We start from the raw sequence: 19,345 nt of genomic DNA, 5'->3' as shown, positions 1-19,345 counted from the left end.
TAATCTTTCGATTATTTTGTTCCTTTAAACAATTGAATATTTTAAACAAAACAAATTATTTTCTTGTTTTCTCAGAGGTAGATATAGATTAGAAAAGCACAGAGCTGTCTTATTCACACAGAGCTCTGGGTTGCCTTCAAAGGCTCACAAGAGCCTTTTGTGAATTTAACCTTTTATCTCAGGTAATCCAGGTTTTTTGCTCAAATGAAATGTGACCCCTCATGAAGAGGTTTAGAGGTGGTACTGAGCATGTCTGCCAGTTTGTCCTTGATACTTACTTACTCTTTTAGGAAATTCCACATTCATTGTTTAGAAGGAGGGTCTTTGTTTCTAAGAGTTTAACTATTGAGACAGGTTTTTTATTTTTCCAGCATGAAAATTACATTCTTTAGCCGATGATAACATAGTCAGAATCATTTCCACAGCAGTGAAGAAGAGTTCAGAAGCAGATGAACACTAAAAAGGCTAAGATCTCCCTTTTATGCAAATCTTTAAAGTAGCAAGCAAGAGGAAAAATAAATCCAGCCTATTGCATGCCTGTTAGAACAATAGCCTTCCTTTTCTCTTTTCGGTTTTGGTGGGGAGCACACCCCAGCTTTGGCATGCGCTGTGTCCTATGCAGATGAGTGAATTCCCGCTCTTTTTGTCCAGCCGAAGACCAGCAGCAGCTACTGAACACAGCAGTGGAAGGAAGCATATAGTCAGGCTTTGAAGAGTCCCAAAGAACACAGTAAAGAGGGATAGGCATTCAGCAGCATAACAACCCTGGAAAACACATAAATTGAATGCTTAGTTAGCAGTGATGGCAGGATGATTTCAGAATAATTTTTTTCATAATCCTCAGATGAATCACATGCTCTAGTGATGTTTTTCTTGAATACTTTCTTTTTTTTTTAAAGGCTTTAAAAGCAATTTTAGACTGTGTGTCTGGGAGTTTTTCTGTCCCTGTTCATGATATTCCTTGAAGCACATTAGACCATTCATCTGTGAGCCTGTTTGAATGTTGTCTAATAGTTCTTCTTTTAAGTGGGGGAATGATATTTTATTTAAAGTTGCAACCTGATGATGCGTCTTCAGCCCTCAGCCAGGTTTCTACTCAGATGTGGACCCTGAGCTGGTGGAAGCATGCAGATTAATTGTGAAACTTGGGCGTTGTTTTGCACCTCTAGCTCCACTGTGGTAAATGGTAGCAGATTAAAAGATTTCTCAGAAAAGGATATTGTATCTTTTGTTAATGCTGCTTTATTTGCCATGTTAGGTTTTGTCTTCAGAACTGAGTATGTATGAAGTACAGAGCAAAGAATATAAATATGAGGTAGAGAAACTTACTGATGAGCTCCAGAATTTAAAGAAGAAATACCTCGCTCAGAAACGTAAAGAACAACTTCAAAAGTAAGAATTAGTCAAACGTCCTAATTTTGTTGTGCCTATTATCTGCACATAAGAAAATATTTGGTGAACAGTCACAGAGTTGCAAGTTTCACTGGGGTAAACTAAATCACAGGGTAAACAAATGACATTCTATAGGTCACTAACTAAGTTTGTATCAGAGCAAGATCAGTGTCTCATCTGATACTGAGTCCCCTCCTTGGGATTCTAACAGGGATCCATTAATATCTGCTCATTGGTGGACCTACCATGGAGCAGAGGAAATGTAATACGACTTGCCCCCCACACTAGTCTATGGTTTGGAGATAACAATGTCATAACTATGTTTGCAAATGAGGTTCAAAATCAGCCTTGTACAGCATATTCACATTTAAAACCACAGGTGCTTTTGCTAAGGGACTGGGGCTTAGTAAAGCTGTTCTTTCTGATGATGCCCCTGTACCACTATAACTACTAGCAGTTCACCTATGTTTTATTTATTTATCTATTTATTTATTTATTTTTGATTTTTTTTGTAGCAACAGGGTCTTGCTATGTTGCCCAGGCTGGTCTTGAACTCCTGGCCTCAAACAGTCCTCCTGCCTCAGCCTCCCAAAATGTTGAGATTACAGGGTGAGCCATAGTGTCTTGCCTGCCTAGGTTTTTAGATAGTTATTATCTCTGAACCATCTTCTGTGTCTAGTGACTGACTTCAGCATCTGCTGTGGAGAGTTGATGTGACCTATTCTTCTAGGAGATGATAATGAAGAGGTGAGGTTAACATTTTGGGTTTCAGGATGCTCCCATGTTGAAAAACAAGAGTTCTCTTCACATTGTTAGTATTATTTGCCTGATCCCAGGGTGAAAATGGGGGCCCAAATGAATCAGGTTTGAAACGAACTAGTTTTGAAACTTGGTTTGGCTGCGTGACATTGCCAAAATCATCCAGTTAATTTTGTAGTGACTCACATTATGGGCTAAAATTCATGCTTGGTACTTATCCACATGGACATTTCAGGGACATGGTGAAATATGGCTTGAGTGCATTTGCCTATGATTCGTTAGTAGCAAAGTTATATAAAGTAACTGGATGCAAATTCATTTGCCAGTAAAGTCTGCCCGTCTTGTAAATCAGAATACTCCCCTGTTCCACATTTAGATGCCAGTTCCGTGGTAGAGTAAAATACTGCTATGATTTAGATAAGTCCTACACATTAAGTGTAGGTCTACCAACTATCTGTCTGGTTCAGAATCACTAGTGAGATTTATTAAACATGCAGGTTCCCAGGCCATATTTCCAGATACTTGGATTCAGCAGGCTCTGGAAACCCGCAATTTAATAAGCTTCTCAGGTGATTTTCATGCACGGTGAAGCTTCAGAACCACTAATATTAACAATGTAAATTAAATGAATGCTGGAGTGGAAACACTGTATTTTTCTTTTAGGATATCAAGGTTGTGCTCATAAAATGTCAACATGGTTAATTTGCACATGAAGCAGGTGTCTATTGTGCACCCTTATCAGTAAAACTCTTTTTTTGAGACAGAGTCTTACTGTGTCACCCAGGCTGGAGAGCAGTGGCACCATCTTGGCTCACTCTGCCTCCGGGTTTCAAGCCATTCTTATGTCTCAGCCTCCCAAGTAGCTGGGATGACAAGCATGCGCCAACATGCCCAGCTAATTTTTTTTTTTTTTTGTATTTTTAGTAGAGACAGTGTTTTGTCATGTTGGCCAGGCTGGTCTCGAACTCCTGGCCCCAAGTGATCTGCTGGTCTTGGCCTCCCAAAGTGCTGGGATTACAGGCATGAGCCACTGTGCCCTGCCAGTAAAACATTTTTGAACTTGCAGATCCCCTCGTGTATATGCATATATCTTTTACATAATTTAAAAATTTCAGAATAGTTTGATTTACCTGCAATGTATTTTAATTTATAAATTATATGCAGATACCATTGTCAGTTTGTAACTCTCAGTAAGGCATAATTTTTAAATTTTAAAGATAAAAGTATTAATAGATTTATTTATTAATAGATAAATAAAATAATAAGAAATAATAAATTAATAAAATAGAAATAAAAGAAAATAATCAATTAATAGAATTAATAGAATAATATCTTCTTTCTACCCACAATGGATCATCTCATTCATTTTCTAAAGTTCGTACACTCCATTTGGAGACCGATGGTCTAGTTTACACTGTTACAAACAGCTAGCTTGGCTGTTTATCATCTTTCTAGAGCTGATTAATTTTCTTGCCTTGACCTTGGGGTTTGGCCTAGTCTTCTTTGACATTACTGACTGCTAATCTTGCTCCCTCTCCTGCCCCAAAGTTTGATGGACACAGAGAGCATGAGCTGTCCAGATATTGGCTCAGCCCTTCTTGACGGGCCCATCCACTAGCACTGTGCTGCCCAGCCATGTGCCACTTGTGGCCAATTAGATTTAAACAAATTACTGTGAAATCAGTTCCTCAGTTCCACTAGTCACATTTCAAGTGCTTAATAGCCACATGTGGCTAGTGGCTGGTATAACAGAAAGTTCAATTGGGCAGTCCTAGAAAGTTCTAGAAAGCTCTAGAATCTTTGCCTTCACCTGTCCTCTTCTTGTCCTTACACGCTTATTACTAGTAGCCACTCTGACCGAGTTAGGGTTCCATCGGTGGTGCCATCTACTTGGGGATCCATAAACTGGTAGACAGAGATTAGTTCATAGGAGAATAGCAAAAAAGATGCTGAAGAAAAAAATATGAAGAGGCAAGAACAAAAGTACTGAGATGGTATAGACTGGAAGGAAGAAGGCTGAGGGAGTCATTATAATGGTCTATAAATACATTAAAAAGATAATATAAAGGAGACAGTATTCCCATTAGTCAGCTTAGACCAAGCCAGAAGCATTAAGCTTAAGCTCCTTCAGAAAAAGAAAATTCAGGTTATTTAAGGCGAGAGAGGGCAGGGGGACGGGAAGTGCTGCTGCCTCTAACACCAGTCAAGAGCCAGACGAGTTGCCAAAGTACAGGAAAGAATTTGCTTTGCTAGATCCACTCAAGGCTAAAGCTTTTGTCCTATTTATGGAGAATAGTTTTTCACAATAATGAAATCAATTCTGCTGAGAGACAGATGGGTCGATTACCAGTCCTCTACAGGTTCTCTCCCAATGGAATAATTTAGAATCTCTGTGGATGTTCTCTCCACATACGCCCTTTACAAAATAGCAACTCTTAATCATTTTGTACCTTTTGTCTTCTTTTGTTTTTCTTAAACACCCCTCTGCTCACACTGTGATCTCAAACTGCACCTGCCTCTTCCCTTTACTACCCTACTCCACATCCCCAGGCTGATCTACAGTCTGCAGTACCAGATTCTTTCCAAAAGACGGTTTGTTCCTCTAGGATGAGTCATTCATAATTGTCCAATCTAATTGGTTTTGGTCTTAGCAGTTTGCTTAATTTTTATCGTTTAACAGGGATTCCAAAGGTGTTTTCTTTAAGACCCCAACTATATGATAGATAGCTTGTGTAGATCTAGGTTACTTCTGCAGGAAACATGAATATTAGTGTGTGTGTGTGTGTGTGTGTGTGTGTGTGTGTGTGTGTGTATTTAAAGGACATCTATATATAAGTTACATTGTTGATTTTAGGGCAGAATTCCCTCATCCATTGCCAAAAATACTATCTTATTTATCTTCCCCAGCTTTTCTTGTATCTTAAACTATTTCTAATAATAATGGTTGCTTGTCTAGGGTTACAGGAAAATTTGTGTTTTATAAGTGTCCAAATTTGATGAAGATACCTTGTGTGTAGTAAATATTTATAAGTTTCTACCAGAACTTTGCAATATAAAAGTTGATAAATGATGAATTAGTCATTATAATTGAGCCAAGAAAAAGAGTCTTCTGACTGATCTTTGGAGCCAAACAAATGTTTTATAAAACAGGAAGATGATTCCAAGTCAGAAGTCACCAAATACATAGTGTTTGAGTTATAAGGAGGTCTTCTGTTCATATTTAAATAAACATTAGGAGAGCATATTTTGCATTTAATTGTCTTGCCCTAATTTTATGTTTTATCCGTGAACACCTAATTAGATTTAAACAACTGCCTTGACTAAAACCAGAAGCTGTAATCAAAGTAGTTTTCAGTGGCTAACACACCCTAGGATCATCAAATGTCAAACTTAGACAAAAAGGATGTTAAGGAAGCTAACTTTCACTTCCTCTCTTACAGAAACAAGGACACAGCACCCATGGATAACACCTTCTTAATGGTCAAACCAAATGGCCCTGGTTTTACTGGGGGTGGATTTCCTCTCACGTCAACCAAGATGAAGTTCTAACCTGAAGCTCCTGGCTGTTCCCAGTTGAACAACTCATGAAATCTGCTCTGGGACATTTTGGGGGAATCTCAAAGTCCTTGGATCATAGAATCGAGTGCTGAGAATCCAGGATGGAAAGAAATGCAGAACTATCATAGTCACATACATATAAGAGGGATGGTGTTTTGTCTGGTCCACGTTGATATTAACAGACCATAATTCTCTCTGTTGAGTTAGGCTGACCTATTGCATGAAGCAAATCTTTTTTGCTACCCCATTGATTGAAATGTACTAGACCTTAATTTCTTTATTACAGACATTGGTGTACTTGAAGGTTTTATATTTAAAAGTATTTTTGAAATGCAATGCATCCCCTCTCACCTTATTGACAAGAATCTATTTTAATTATTCCTTATTAACAAGTCATTGCATGAGATGAGAAAGAAGGACAAACTCTAAAGAATTTAAAAAGTGTTTTGAGAATGATTTCTATGTGGAATTTCTTTTCAGGCCTGGGGTAGGAAAATCTATTCCAAAGAGACACACTAATAAATACTTCATTATAAAAAGTAAAAAAGAAATCTTTGTAGAGATTTTGATCCTTGCTTTGGTAGAGTATGTAATTAAAGTTTAAAGCTACTGTGAGAAATGTTTAACAAGAGCATTTGATTCACAGGAACCGAAACCATGAAATGAGAGATTTGGGCTGGTCTTCTATCCTTTCTAGGCCTCTATCCTCCTCCTAGACTTGAGAACACTGTTATTTAGCACAGGCATCTGTTTGGCTCCCAGGCTGCCAGTGTTTTGGGCCATTGAATCCATTGTGATGTTTTGTGGTTGAAGCCACAATTATTGGGGCATCCATTCAAAGTTTTCTCATTAAGAGGTTTCATTCAGTTATATTGTATGAGGACACTCTGTCCATCTCTCTCACAATAACTTGACCTCTGTATTTAAAAAAAATTTTTTTTTATTTTGAAATTTAATGTATTTTACTTATTTATTTTTGTTTATTATTATACTTTAGGTTTTAGGGTACATGTGCACAATGTGCAGGTTTGTTACATATGTATCCATGTGCCATGTTGATTTCCTGCACCCATTAACTCGTCATTTAGCATTAGGTATATCTCCTAATGCTGTCCCTCCCCCCTCCCCCAACCCCATAACAGTCCCTGGAGTGTGATGTTCCCCTTCCTGTGTCCATGAGTTCTCATTGTTCAATTCCCACCTATGAGTGAGAACATGCGGTGTTTGGTTTTTTGTCCTTGCGATAGTTTACTGAGAATGATGTTTTCCAGTTTCACCCATGTCCCTACAAAGGACATGAACTCATCATTTTTTATGGCTGCATAGTATTCCATGGTGTATATGTGCCACATTTTCTTAATCCAGTCTATCGTTGTTGGACATTTGGGTTGGTTCCAACTCTTTGCTATTGTGAATAGTGCCGCAATAAACATACGTGTGCATGTGTCTTTATAGCAGCATGATTTTTAGTCCTTTGGGTATATACCCAGTAATGGGATGGCTGGGTCAAATGGTATTTCTAGTTCGAGATCCCTGAGGAATCGCCACACTGACTTCCACAATGGTTGAACTAGTTTACAGTCCCACCAACAGTGTAAAAGTGTTCCTATTTCTCCACATCCTCTCCAGCACCTGTTGTTTCCTGATTTTTTAATGATGGCCATTCCAACTGGTGTGAGATGGTATCTCACTGTGGTTTTGATTTGCATTTCTCTGATGGCCAGTGATGATGAGCATTTCTTCATGTGTTTTTTGGCTGCATAAATGTCTTCTTTTGAGAAGTGTCTGTTCATGTCCTTTGCCCACTTTTTGATGGGGTTGTTTGTTTTTTTCTTGTAAATTTGTTTGAGTTCATTGTAGATTCTGGATATTAGCCCTTTGTCAGAAGAGTAGGTTGCAAAAATTTTCTCCCATTCTGTAGGTTGCCTGTTCACTCTGATGGTAGTTTCTTTTGCTGTGCAGAAGCTCTTTCGTTTAATTAGATCCCATTTGTCAATTTTGGCTTTCGTTGCCATTGCTTTTGGTGTTTTAGACATGAAGTCCTTGCCCACGCCTAAAATTAAAAAATTTTTGAGGAGTAGCTCAGGGATGAACAAGCACAGTGTTAATGGATCATAACATTCCTTTTGTGCCAAGGGACCAAGATTTCCCTTGTGCAGAGCAGGAGTGTTAATGACCTGAGATGTTTGTTTAGACCACACACAGAAGTGGGACTTCAGAGGGACCACCTGGATGTCCTGCGTCACCTTCAGTTCACTACGTGCCAGTCTCCACTCTTAAATGAGGTTCTCCAGAAGCAAAACAAAAACATTGGTGTCAATGAAAGTGATGTATTATGAAGTGATCCGAGGAAAACCAGTAAGAGGATGGTGAAGTAACACAGGGAAGGGAAGGAGGCCGAGAAGGGTGCAATATTATGTCCAGTTCCATGATGGGAGACTTTGGCTCCATCTTGCAGGAGAGCTCTGGAGACAATGTAATCACATCTCAGAGTTGTCTCCAGGAGGAGTGAGGGGCTGGAATATATCTCCTATGCTGTCTGTCATTGGCCATAGACTGCTCTGGGGTGACCCCTCTGGTTCTCTGCCTGTAGGCAAAGCAGGCTTTGGCAGCTTGGTGGGCAGCCCTCAGACAGAGACCACAGGTGCTGACTCTTCGAGGTGAAAGTGGTTAAGGGCTCAGGGGGAAATGAGTTGGGCAGTGTCATCCTCTTCTTCTCCCAAATGGGCCCAGTGAGAGAACACTTACAGATGGAAAGCAACCTCCAGTGTAGCTGATAATGTTTTGAAAAGGGTGATCATCAGCTCTTTGGGCACCATACAGGGATATAGAGGATGGGACTGTACCCTAGAGAATTTACCAAGAGCATTTTAAACCTAAAAAAAGCACAATGGGGCCATTTCTGTTTTTGAAAATCACTGATGATATCTTTCCTCAGAGCCAACTATACTTTGGTTAGACAAAAGACTTTTGCAGGTAAGGTAAGGCAGTTATGACACATATACAACCCTGGAGATTTTCCCATCTATCCTGAGGCATTTCGAAGCATAGTCATAGCCCACTTTATTCTGAGTCCTTGGGTGGCTTCATGAGAGGTTCACTTCTATAGGGGAATGGAGTCTGATCTTTGATCTATCCCAGTACGGCAAAGACTCTGTAGACAGATTCTGGGTTCAAATCCTGGCTCATCATAACAACAGGTTGTTTTGAGGATTAAATGAGTTAATGCATGTAAGTTTAGGACAATGTCAGGCACATAGTATTGTTCAGTAAACATCTGCCATTATTACTCTTACATAAGAGATACCAAATATTTTAGAATCAGAGAAGAAAAGTTGTTACATAATACTCGTCAACTGTAAAGGTGACTCTAATCCTCATTTAAAGGGTGAATGACACTAAAATGAAGCTGAATTTAGTAATGTGATATAAATAGAATATCTTGTAGAAATGCCACATTGCGTGCCTCATGAAAACTTCTGTATTTTTTTTATAGTTGCCATCTGGGAACAAGTTGATCCTCCATCTTCAAAGTGAGAGCTTTCAGCCTTCCTCTGTTCACAGGAGGGAAAGACCCTGGTGGTTTCTGGCTGCCTTCTCCTTCCTGTGTCTCTCCATGTAACAGAGCAGGGTGATCAGCAGCTGCTGATGACAGACGTCCCATGAGCCAAGGGGGAAGAGGGCCTTGGGAGCTGACATAGCAGCTCCATCAGATTCGGTATGCCTGTGTTCAGATGGAGGAGTAAATTAGGCTAGAAAAGGTGAAAGGTACTGTACTGCCTCTCATTTACTGCACGTCCTGACAGCCCAGGGTATTATAAGCAATAACTATTTAGGCGCAGGTGTTACTACAGTAGCCGCAGCACAAAAATGAGCTGTTAAAAAACACTGAGATTTGCAAATCATTAAAGATAACTGTGAACTCACAGTGGGCTGAGGTGCTTTTAAAATCACAAATTTGAGCTGCATTGTAAAGCAACATTAGGAGACTGTACAGTAGCATAATTTTACCCTGGGGTTTTCAGAGTTTCAGAAAGGAGTCCAGTTGCTAAACCATCCATTGACTCCCAGCTGGGCTGATGGGGAGCTGGTGCAGTTTCTCTGTTAATAGAGACATGATGAAGGGGACTCCCTGGTCATTATTTGCTGATCATAGATTTTCAGTGACTATTCTTATAGCTAGGTTTTTATTGTGCTTACCTCTGAAGAATTGCTCAGGGCAAAGGTTTGTTGCTGTGATGAGCCATACAGACGGTAGTAGTCTTGCTAGGAAGAGATAGCAACAACTCTGCTTGTCATGGGCTATAATTTTGCTATAAAAATTTATCCAGGGCTGATAATTATCATTTGATTTCCTGACTTGCTCAGATAGATTCTGAAGTTTGACCTAGACCAAGACACCCATAGGAACATACTGTGTAATGCATTTTGAGCAGTATGGCATTTCAGAGCCTAGACAATTTGAGGAAATGATCTCTCTTTTAAAACATAATTATATGGACATCTTGTTGGGACAGGAGCAAAGGGAGGGCATTTTAAAATATTAAAATGGTAAAATAATTTAAAAATATGCCTCACTATTTTCTTTGTAGTAGACAGAAAATATTTTTATAGCATTATCCATTTTTACCTTCTAATTCAATGCTGTTTTAGTATACCATTTCTCATATCTATTATTTAAAAGTTCCATTAGGGTTTTTAGATTCATTAGAATTTTATAACAGTATAAAATGTGATTATCAACAGGGTACCATTTTTCTTCTTTATAATTAAAATAGATTTTGTTCTTATTTTAAAATACGTGATTGTTACAGAATATTAACAAATACAGATAAGCAAAAGGAAGAAAAAGGACATCTATAATCCTACCATTCATTGATAACTATTGTTTTTCTGGGCTAACACTCATCTCATTCACATGAGTTGGCTGTGTCAATTGTTCAAACCTACCATTTATTCTGATTGGTCAATGCTTGTGCTTCCCATCATTAAATATTTTTAATATCATTTTGAAATGTTACTGTTCTATACTTTTGAATGTATCTTTCTGGACCTTTAAGTGTATACTGCATAAATATATATGCATATATATGTATATGTATAGATAGATTTTCTTTTTAAAAATCAGCTTTATCAATATATAACCTACATATAAAAGTCACTTATTTTAAGTGTATAGTTTGGTAAGGTTTGACAAATGCATATATTCAAGTAACCACTGCCATAATCACCACCTCTCCAAAATGCCCTTATGCCACTTGGCAAGTCAATATCCCCAGCCGTCAACCAGCCCAAGCAACCATGGGTCTGTTTTTTATTGTTATAGATTAGTTTTATCTTTCTTAGAATTTTATATAAATAGAATTATACACTATGTACTCTTTTGTGCCTGGCTTTTATTTACATGTAGTACAATGTTTTTTGAGGTCCATCCATGTTGTCGTGTGATCAATAATTGCTTGATTTCTATGGTGGAGCAATATTCCATTGTATGCAAAAATACAATTGGTTTATTTTACCTGTTGATGGGAATTCAAGTTATTTCTAGTGTTTAGCTATTCTGAATGAAGTTGCTATGAACATTTACATACAGATCTCTATGTGGACATACATTATCATTTCTCTTGGGTAAATACCAAGGAATGGAATTGCTGGATCAAAGGATAATTGTATATTTAACTTGATAAGCAACTGCCAAACTGTCTGCCTGGTTGTACCATTTTTACATTCCTACTAACAATGAGTGTGGTCTCTAGTTGCTCCACATCCTTGTCAATATTGGTATTGCCAGCACTTTTTTAAGCCATTGTTTTGGATATATAGTGATACTTCGTTATGGTTTATATTTGTATTTCCTGATGACTAACAATGTTGAGGATCTTTTCATGTAGCTTTGGCCATCAGTAAATCTTATTTTGTGAAGTGTCTTCAAATATTTAGCCCATTTTAAAATCATCTCATTAGGTTGTAAAAGTTATTTGTGTAGTCTGGATACAAAACCTTTGTCAGATACATGTATTGCAAATATTTTTGTTCAGTCTGTGGCTTACCTTTTCATTTTCTTTTAATTATTATTTTTAGTTCTGGGATACATGTGCAGGATGTGCAGGTTTGTTACATAGGTAAATGTGTGCCATGGAAGTTTGCTGTGCCTATCAACCCATCACCTAGGTATTAAGCTAAGCATGCATTAGCTATTTTTCCTAATGTTCTCCCTTCCCCCACCCCACCCCCGACAGACTCCAGTGGTGTTGTTCTCTTTCCTATGTCCATGTGTTCTCATTGTTCAGCTCCCACTTGTAAGTGAGAACATGCGGTGTTTGGTTTTTTGGTTTTCTGTTCTGTGTTAGTTTGCTGAGGATAATGGCTTCCAGCTTCATCTATGTCCCTGCAAAGGACATGATCTCATTCCTTTTTATGGCTGCATAGTATTCCATGGTGTATATGTGGCATATTTTCTAGTCTATCATTGATGGGCATTTGGGTTGATTCCATGTCGTTGCTATTGTGAATAGTGCTACAATGAACATATGCCTGCATGTATCTTTGTAATAGAATGATTTATATTCCTTTTGGTATGTACTCAGTAATAGGATTGCTGGACCAAATGGCATTTCTGGTTCTAGATATTTGAGGAATCGCCACACTGGCTTACACAATGGTTGAACTAATTAATTTATGTTCCCACCAACAGTGTAAAAGCGTTCCTATTTCTCTGCAACCTCACCAGCAACTATTGTTTCTTGATGTTTTAATCTCCATCCTCACTGGTGTGAGATGGTATCTCATTGTGGTTCTGATTTGCATTTCTCTAATGATTAGTGATGTTGAGCTTTTTTTCATATGTTTGTTGGCTGCATGAATGTCTTATTTTGAGAAGTGTCTGGTCATGTCTTTTGCCTAATTTTAAATGGCGTTATTTGTTTTAGTTTTGTAAATTTGTTTGAGTTCCTTGTAGATTTTGGATGTTAGACCTTTGTCGGATGGATACATTACAAAAATTTTCTCCTGCTCTGTAGATTGCCTGTTCATTCTGATAATAGTTTCTTTTGCTGTGCAGAAGCTCTTTAGTTTAATTAGATCCCATTTGTAAATTTTTGCTTTTGTTGCAATTGCTTTTGGCCATTTCATCATGAAATCTTTGCCCATGCCTATGTCCTAAATGGTATTGCCTAGATTTTCTTCTAGGGTTTTTATAGTTTGGGGTTTTACATTTAAGCCTTTAATCCATCTTGAGTGAATTTTTGTATAAGATGTGAGGAAGGGATCTAGTTTCAATTTTCTGCATATGGATAGCCAGTTTTCCCAGCACCATTTATTAAATAGGGAATCCTTTCCCCATTGCTTGTTTTTATTAGGATTGTTGAAGATCAGATGGTTGTAGATGTGTGGTCTTATTTCTGAGTTCTCTATTCTGTTCCATTGGTCTATGTATCTGTTTTTGTATAAGTACCATGCTATTTTGGTTATTGCAGTCTTACAGTACAGTTTGAAGTCTGAGTAGCATGATGCCTCCAGCTTTGTTCTTTTTGCTTAGGATTGTCTTAGCTATGCGAGTTCTTTTTTCCATATGAATTTCCATATGGTTCCATATGAATTTTAAATTTTTTTTTCTAATTCTGTGATGAATGTCAATGTTAGTTTAATGGGAATAGCATTGAATCTATAAATTACTTTGGGCGGTATGGCCATTTTCACAATATTGATTTTTTCCTATCCATAAGCATGAAACATTTTTCCATTTGTTTGTGTCCTCTTTGGTTTCCTTGAGCAGTGGTTTGTAGTTCTCCTTGAAGAAGTCCTTAACTTCCCTTGCTAGCTGTATTCCTAGGTATTTTATTCTCTTCGTAGCAATTGTGAATGTGAGTTCACTCATGATTTGGCTTTCTGCTTGCCTATTGTTGGTGTATAGGAATGCTTGTGACTTCTGCACATTGATTTTTTATACTAAGACTTTGCTGAAGTTGCTTATCAGCTTAAGGAGTTTGGGGCTGAGATAATGGGGTTTTCTAGATATAGGATCATGTCATCTGCAAACAAAGACAATTTGACTTCCCCTCTTCCTATTTGAATGCAGTTTATTTCTTTCTCTTGCCTGATTGCCCTGGCCAGAACTTCCAATACTGTGTTGAATAGGAGTGGTGAGAGAAAGCATCCTTGTCTTGTGCCAGTTTTCAAGAGGAATACTTCCAGCTTTTGCCCATTCAGTATGATATTGGCTGTAGGTTTGTCATAAATGACTCTTATTATTTTGAGGTATATTCCTTCAATACCTAGTTTATTAAGAGTTTTTAACACGAAGGCATGTTGAATTTTATCAAAGGCCTTTTATGCCATCTATTGAGATAATCATGTGGTTTTTGTCTTTAGATATGTTTATGTGATGAATTATGTTTATTGATTTGCATATGTTGAAACAGCCTTGCATCCCGGGAATGAAGCCAGCTTGATCGTGGTGGATAAGCTTTTTGATGTGCTGCTGTATTTGGTTTGCCAGTATTTTATTGAGAATTTTTGCATTGATGTTCATCAGGGAAGTTTTCCTTTTTTGTTGTATCTCTGCCAGGTTTTGGTATCAGGATGATGCTGGCCTCATAGAATGAGTTAGAGAGGAGTCCCTACTTTTCAATTGTTTGGCATAATTTCAGAAGAAATGGTATCAGCTCCTCTTTGTATTTCTGGTAGAATTCAGCTGTAAATCCATCTGGTCCTAGGCTTTTTTTGATTGTAGGCTATTTATTACTGCCTTAACTTCAGAACTTGTTATTGGTCTATTCAGGGATTCAACTTCTTCCTAGTTTAGTCTTGGGAGGGTGTGATGGTTAATAGTGAGTGTCAACTTGATTGGACTGAAGGATGCAAAGTATTGATCCTGGCTGTGTCTGTGAGGGTGCTGCCAAAGGAGATTAACATTTGAGTCAGTGAGCTGAAGGCAGACCCACCCTTAATCTGAGTGGGCACCATCTAATCAGCTGTCAACATGACCAGAATATAAAGCAGGCAGAAAAACGTGAAAAGACTAGACCAGCCTAGCCTTCCAGCCTACATCTTTCTCCTATGCTGGATGCTTCCTGCCCTTGAACATCAGACTCCAAGTTCTTCAGTTTTTGGACTTGGACTGGCTCTCCTTGCTCCTCAGCTTGCAGATGGCCTGTTGTGGGACCTTGGGATCATGTGAGTTAATACTTAATAAACTCCCTTTTATATATCTATCTGTCCTATTCTGTCTTTCTAGAGAACCCTGACTAATACAGATTTTGATAATAGGAGTGGTTCTAGAGGAACAGAATATTAAGGATGGACTTCTTTTGTTGGTTTTGGGGTTTCTGGAGTTGGCTGCTTAATACAATTAGAACCCAAAATGCTAAGGACTCTACTTCTAATAGTATGGAGAACACTGATTGTCCTTGGCATGTACTGTTTAGAAAGTTATGCAAAATACATGCATTTGACACTCCTGATTCACTACTTGTGAGAGGCAAGGTGTTTAGTGACTCTATACATAATACCTTTGACCATATGTGGAGAACCAAGGAATATAATGAAGCTGGTTGATTGCTCCTAAGTTCAGTGGACAAAGTGATAAAAGAAAATGATGAACTCAAGGATTCCAACTCCCTGAGTTAGAATAGGGAGTTAAAATAGGAATCAGATATTGAACCTCAACTCTGCTATGATTACCCTGAGTGAGACTCTTATCTTCTGTAGAGAAAGAGCTGAAATTGTGGAAAAATAAACACAAGCTCTTATCATGCAAGTGGCTGAACTGCAATGAAAAGTACATGTACAGCTTCACCAGATGTCTACTGCTAAAATGAGGGCATTGACTGGAAAAGAATGGGACCCTGAAACTTGGAATGGGGACATGTGGAAGGATGCTGATGAAGCTGGGGACACTGAGTTTGTAAAGTCTTCTGAACCTTTTTTGTCAGAAGGAACAGCTTCCCGCATACCCAGTAGTGGCCACTTCCCCTCCCTGACCCATGCTGCCATCAGCCTTTCCATCTTTGTCTGAGGAGATAAACCCTGTGCTGCCTGAGGCAACAGTGATGGCCTCCCCCGAGGCAGTTGCCGGGCAAAATAATATTGATTCTCCTCAGGAGCCACCCCCAACACCCCTGTTTGCTTCTAGACCTATAACTAGACTAAAGTTCCAGTGGGCCCCTGGAGGTGAGGTTGAGAATGTGACCCATGAGGAGGTGTGCTACACCTGAAAAGAACTGTTTCAGTTCTCTAATTTATATAAACAGCAATCTGGAGAACAGGCATGGGAATGGATGTTAAGGGTATGGGATAATGGTGGAAGGAACAGAGAGTTGGATCAGGCTGAATGTATTGATTTGGGCCCACCAAGTAGAGACTCTGCATTTAATATTGCAGCTCGGGGAGCTAAAAAAGGTTCTAATAGTTTATTTGCTTGGTTAGCTGAAATATGGATTAAAAGATTGCCCACTGTGAGTGAGCTGGAAATGCCTGATCTCCCTTGGTTTAATGTAGAGGAAGGGATCCAAAGGCTTAGGGAGATTGGGATGGTGGAGTGGATTAGTCATTTCAGATCTACTCATCCTAGCTGGGAGGGTCCAGAAGATTTACCCTTGACCAATGCCTTGTGAAATAGATTTGTGAGGGCAGCACCTGCATCTTTGAAGAGCCCTGTAATTGCTCTTCTGTGTATGTCAGAGCTAACAGTGGGAGCAGCAGTCACTCAGCTACAAAATTTAAATACAATGGGAATGATTGGATCCCGAGGTGGCAGGGGCTAAGTGGCGGCACTCAACCATCAAAGGCAAGGTGGGCATAGTTACAGTAATGGACAGTAGAGGCAAAGTGGCAATCAGTATAGTCTGACTTATGTATAGCTCTGGCATTGGCTAATTAATTATGGTGTTCCTAGAAGTGAAATTGATAGGAAGCCTATCGCATTTCTACTTAATTTATATGAGCAGAAAACTTCTAGGTTGAATGGACAAAAGACTAATTTGAATTATAAAAACAGAGAATCATGGCCCCGCAATCAATTTCCAGACTTCAGCCAGTTTGCAGACCCAGAACCCCTTCAATGAAGGAAATGCCAGGTCCCTTTGAGGAAGGACCCCAATACACTCATGACAATTTATGCTGTTAGTCTTTCTCCCATCCTTCCCCAAGGAGACTTCCAGCCTTTTACCAGGGTAACTGCACTGGGGAAAGGGAAATGATCAGACATTTTGAGGACTACTGGACACTGGCTCTGAGGTGACGCTGATTTCAAAACATCATTGTGGTCCCCCAGTTAAAATAGGGGCTTATGGAGGTCAGGTAATTAATGGAGTTTTAGCTCAGGTTTGACTTACAGTGGGTCCAGTGGGACCCCGGACTCATCCTGTGGTCATTTCCCCAGTGCCAGAATGCATAATTTGCATAGGCATACTTAGCAGCTGGTAATACCCCCACATTGGCTCCCTGACTGGTAGAGTGAAGACTATTATGGTGGGAAAGGCCAAATGGAAGCCCTTAGAGCTGCCTCTACCTAGAAAAATAGTAAATCAAAAATAATATCACATCCCTGGGGAGATTGCAGAGATTAGTGCCATCATCAAGGACTTGAAGGACACAGGGGTGGTGATTCTCACCACATCCACATTTAACTCTTCCATCTGGCCTGTGCAGAAGACAGATGGATCTTGGAGAATGACAGTGGATTGTTATAAGCTTAACCAAGTGGTGATTCCAATTGCAGCTGCTTTACCAGATGTAATTTCATTGCTTGAGAAAATTAACACATCTCCTGGTACCTGGTATGCAGCTATTGACTTGGCAAATGCCTTTTTCTCCATTCCTGTCCATAAGGCCCACCAGAAGCAATTTGCCTTCAGCTGGCAAGGCCAGCAATATACCTTTACTGTCCTAACTCAGGGGTATATCAACTCTCTGGCTTTGTGTCATAATCTTATTCGGAGAGACCTTGATCACCGCGCTTCCTCAAGATATCACACTGGTCCATTACATTGATGACATTATGCTGATTGGATCCAGTGAGCAAGAAGAAGCAAACACACTGTGCTTATTGGTGAGACATTTGCATGCCAGAGGATGTGAAATAAATGAGACTAAAATTCAGGGACCTTGTACTTCAGCAAAATTTCTAGAGGTCCAGTGGTATGGGGTCTATTGAGATATTCCTTCTAAGGTGAGGGATAAGTTGCTGCATTTGGCCCCTCCTACAACCAAGAAAGAGGCACAATGCCTAGTGGGCCTATTTGGATTTTGGAGGCAATACATTCCTCATTTAGGGGTGTTACTCTGGCCCATTTATTGAGTGACCCAAAAGGCTGCCAGTTTTGCGTGGGGTCCAGAACAGGAGAAGGCTCTGCAACAGGTCCAGGCTGCTGTACAAGCTGCTCTGCCACTTGGGCCATGTGACCCAGAAGATCCAATGGTGCTTGAAGTGTCAGTGGCAGATAGGGATGCTATTTGGAGCCTTTGGCAGGCCCTCATAGATGAATCATAGCACAGGCCTCTAGGATTTTGGAGCAAGGCTCTACCATCTTCTGCAGATAACTACTCTCTTTTTGAGAGACAGCTCTTGGCCTGTTACTGGGCTTTGGTGGAAACTGAACATTTGACTATGGGTTACCAAGTCACCATGTGACCTGAACTGCCTATCATGAACTGGGTGCTTTCTGACCCATCTAGCCATAAAGTGGGTCATGCACAGCAACATTTTATTATCAAATCGAAGTGGTATATATGTGATCGGGTTGAAGCAGGTCTTGAAGGCACAAGTTACATGAGGAAGTGGCTCAAATGCCCATGGTTTCCACTCCTGCCACCCTGCCTTCTCTTCTCCAGCCTGCACCGATGGCCTCATGGGAAGTTCCCTATGATCAGTTGACAGAGGAAGAGAAGACTAAGGCCTGGTTCAGAGATGGCTCTGCATGATATGCAGGCACCACCCAAAAGTGGACAGCTGTAGCACTACAGCCCCTTGCTAGGACATACCTGAAGGACAGCAGTGAAGGGAAATCTTCCCAGTGGGCAGAACTTCGAGCAGTGCACCTGGTTGTGCCCTTTGCATGGAAGGAGAAATGGCCAGATGTGGGATTATATACTGATTCATGGGCTGTAGCCAATGGTTTGGCTGGATGGTCAGGGGCTTGGAAGAGGCATAATTGGAAAAGTGGTGACAAAGAAATTTGGGGAAGAGGTATGTGGATGGACCTCTCTGAGTGGTCAAATACTCTGAAAATATTTGTATCCCATGTGAGTGCTCACCAATGAGTGAACTTAGCAGAGGAGGATTTTAATAATCAAGTGGATAGGTTGACCCATTCTTTGGACACCACTCAGCCTCTTTCTCCAGCCACTCCTGTCATTGCCCAGTGGGCCCATGAACAAAGTGGCCATGGTGGCAAGGATAGAGGCAACTCATGGGCTTAGCAACATGGGCTTCCACTCACCAAGGCTGACCTGGCTATGGCCACTGCTGAGTGCCCAGTTTGCCAGCAGCAGAGACCAACACTGAGCCCTCGATATGGCACCATTCTTCGGGGTGATCAGCCAGCTACCTGGTGACAGGCTAATTATATTGGACCTCTTCCATTATGGAAAGGGCAGAGGTTTGTCCTCACTGGAATAGACACTTACTCTGGATATG

At 39.8% G+C, this 19,345-nt stretch overlaps 1 protein-coding gene across 1 annotated transcript in view; it reads left to right on the top strand.

The window, feature by feature from the left end:
* The window catches only part of CFAP58 (cilia and flagella associated protein 58), a 103,371-nt gene extending 97,099 nt beyond the window's left edge, over positions 1-6,272 (top strand). The window contains exons 17-18 of the mRNA XM_032169925.2: positions 1,259-1,392; positions 5,592-6,272. Coding sequence (XP_032025816.1) covers positions 1,259-1,392; positions 5,592-5,700 — 243 coding nt within the window. The 3' untranslated portion in view covers positions 5,701-6,272. The remainder of the gene's footprint in view (positions 1-1,258; positions 1,393-5,591) is intronic.
* Positions 6,273-19,345: the final 13,073 nt, after the last annotated feature.

The sequence above is a fragment of the Hylobates moloch genome, unplaced genomic scaffold, assembly GCF_009828535.3.
Source record: "Hylobates moloch isolate HMO894 unplaced genomic scaffold, HMol_V3 SCAFFOLD_3, whole genome shotgun sequence".
NCBI lineage: Eukaryota > Metazoa > Chordata > Mammalia > Primates > Hylobatidae > Hylobates > Hylobates moloch.
Note: the sequence above shows the minus strand (reverse complement) of the source record. Positions and strands in the feature narration are given on the sequence as shown.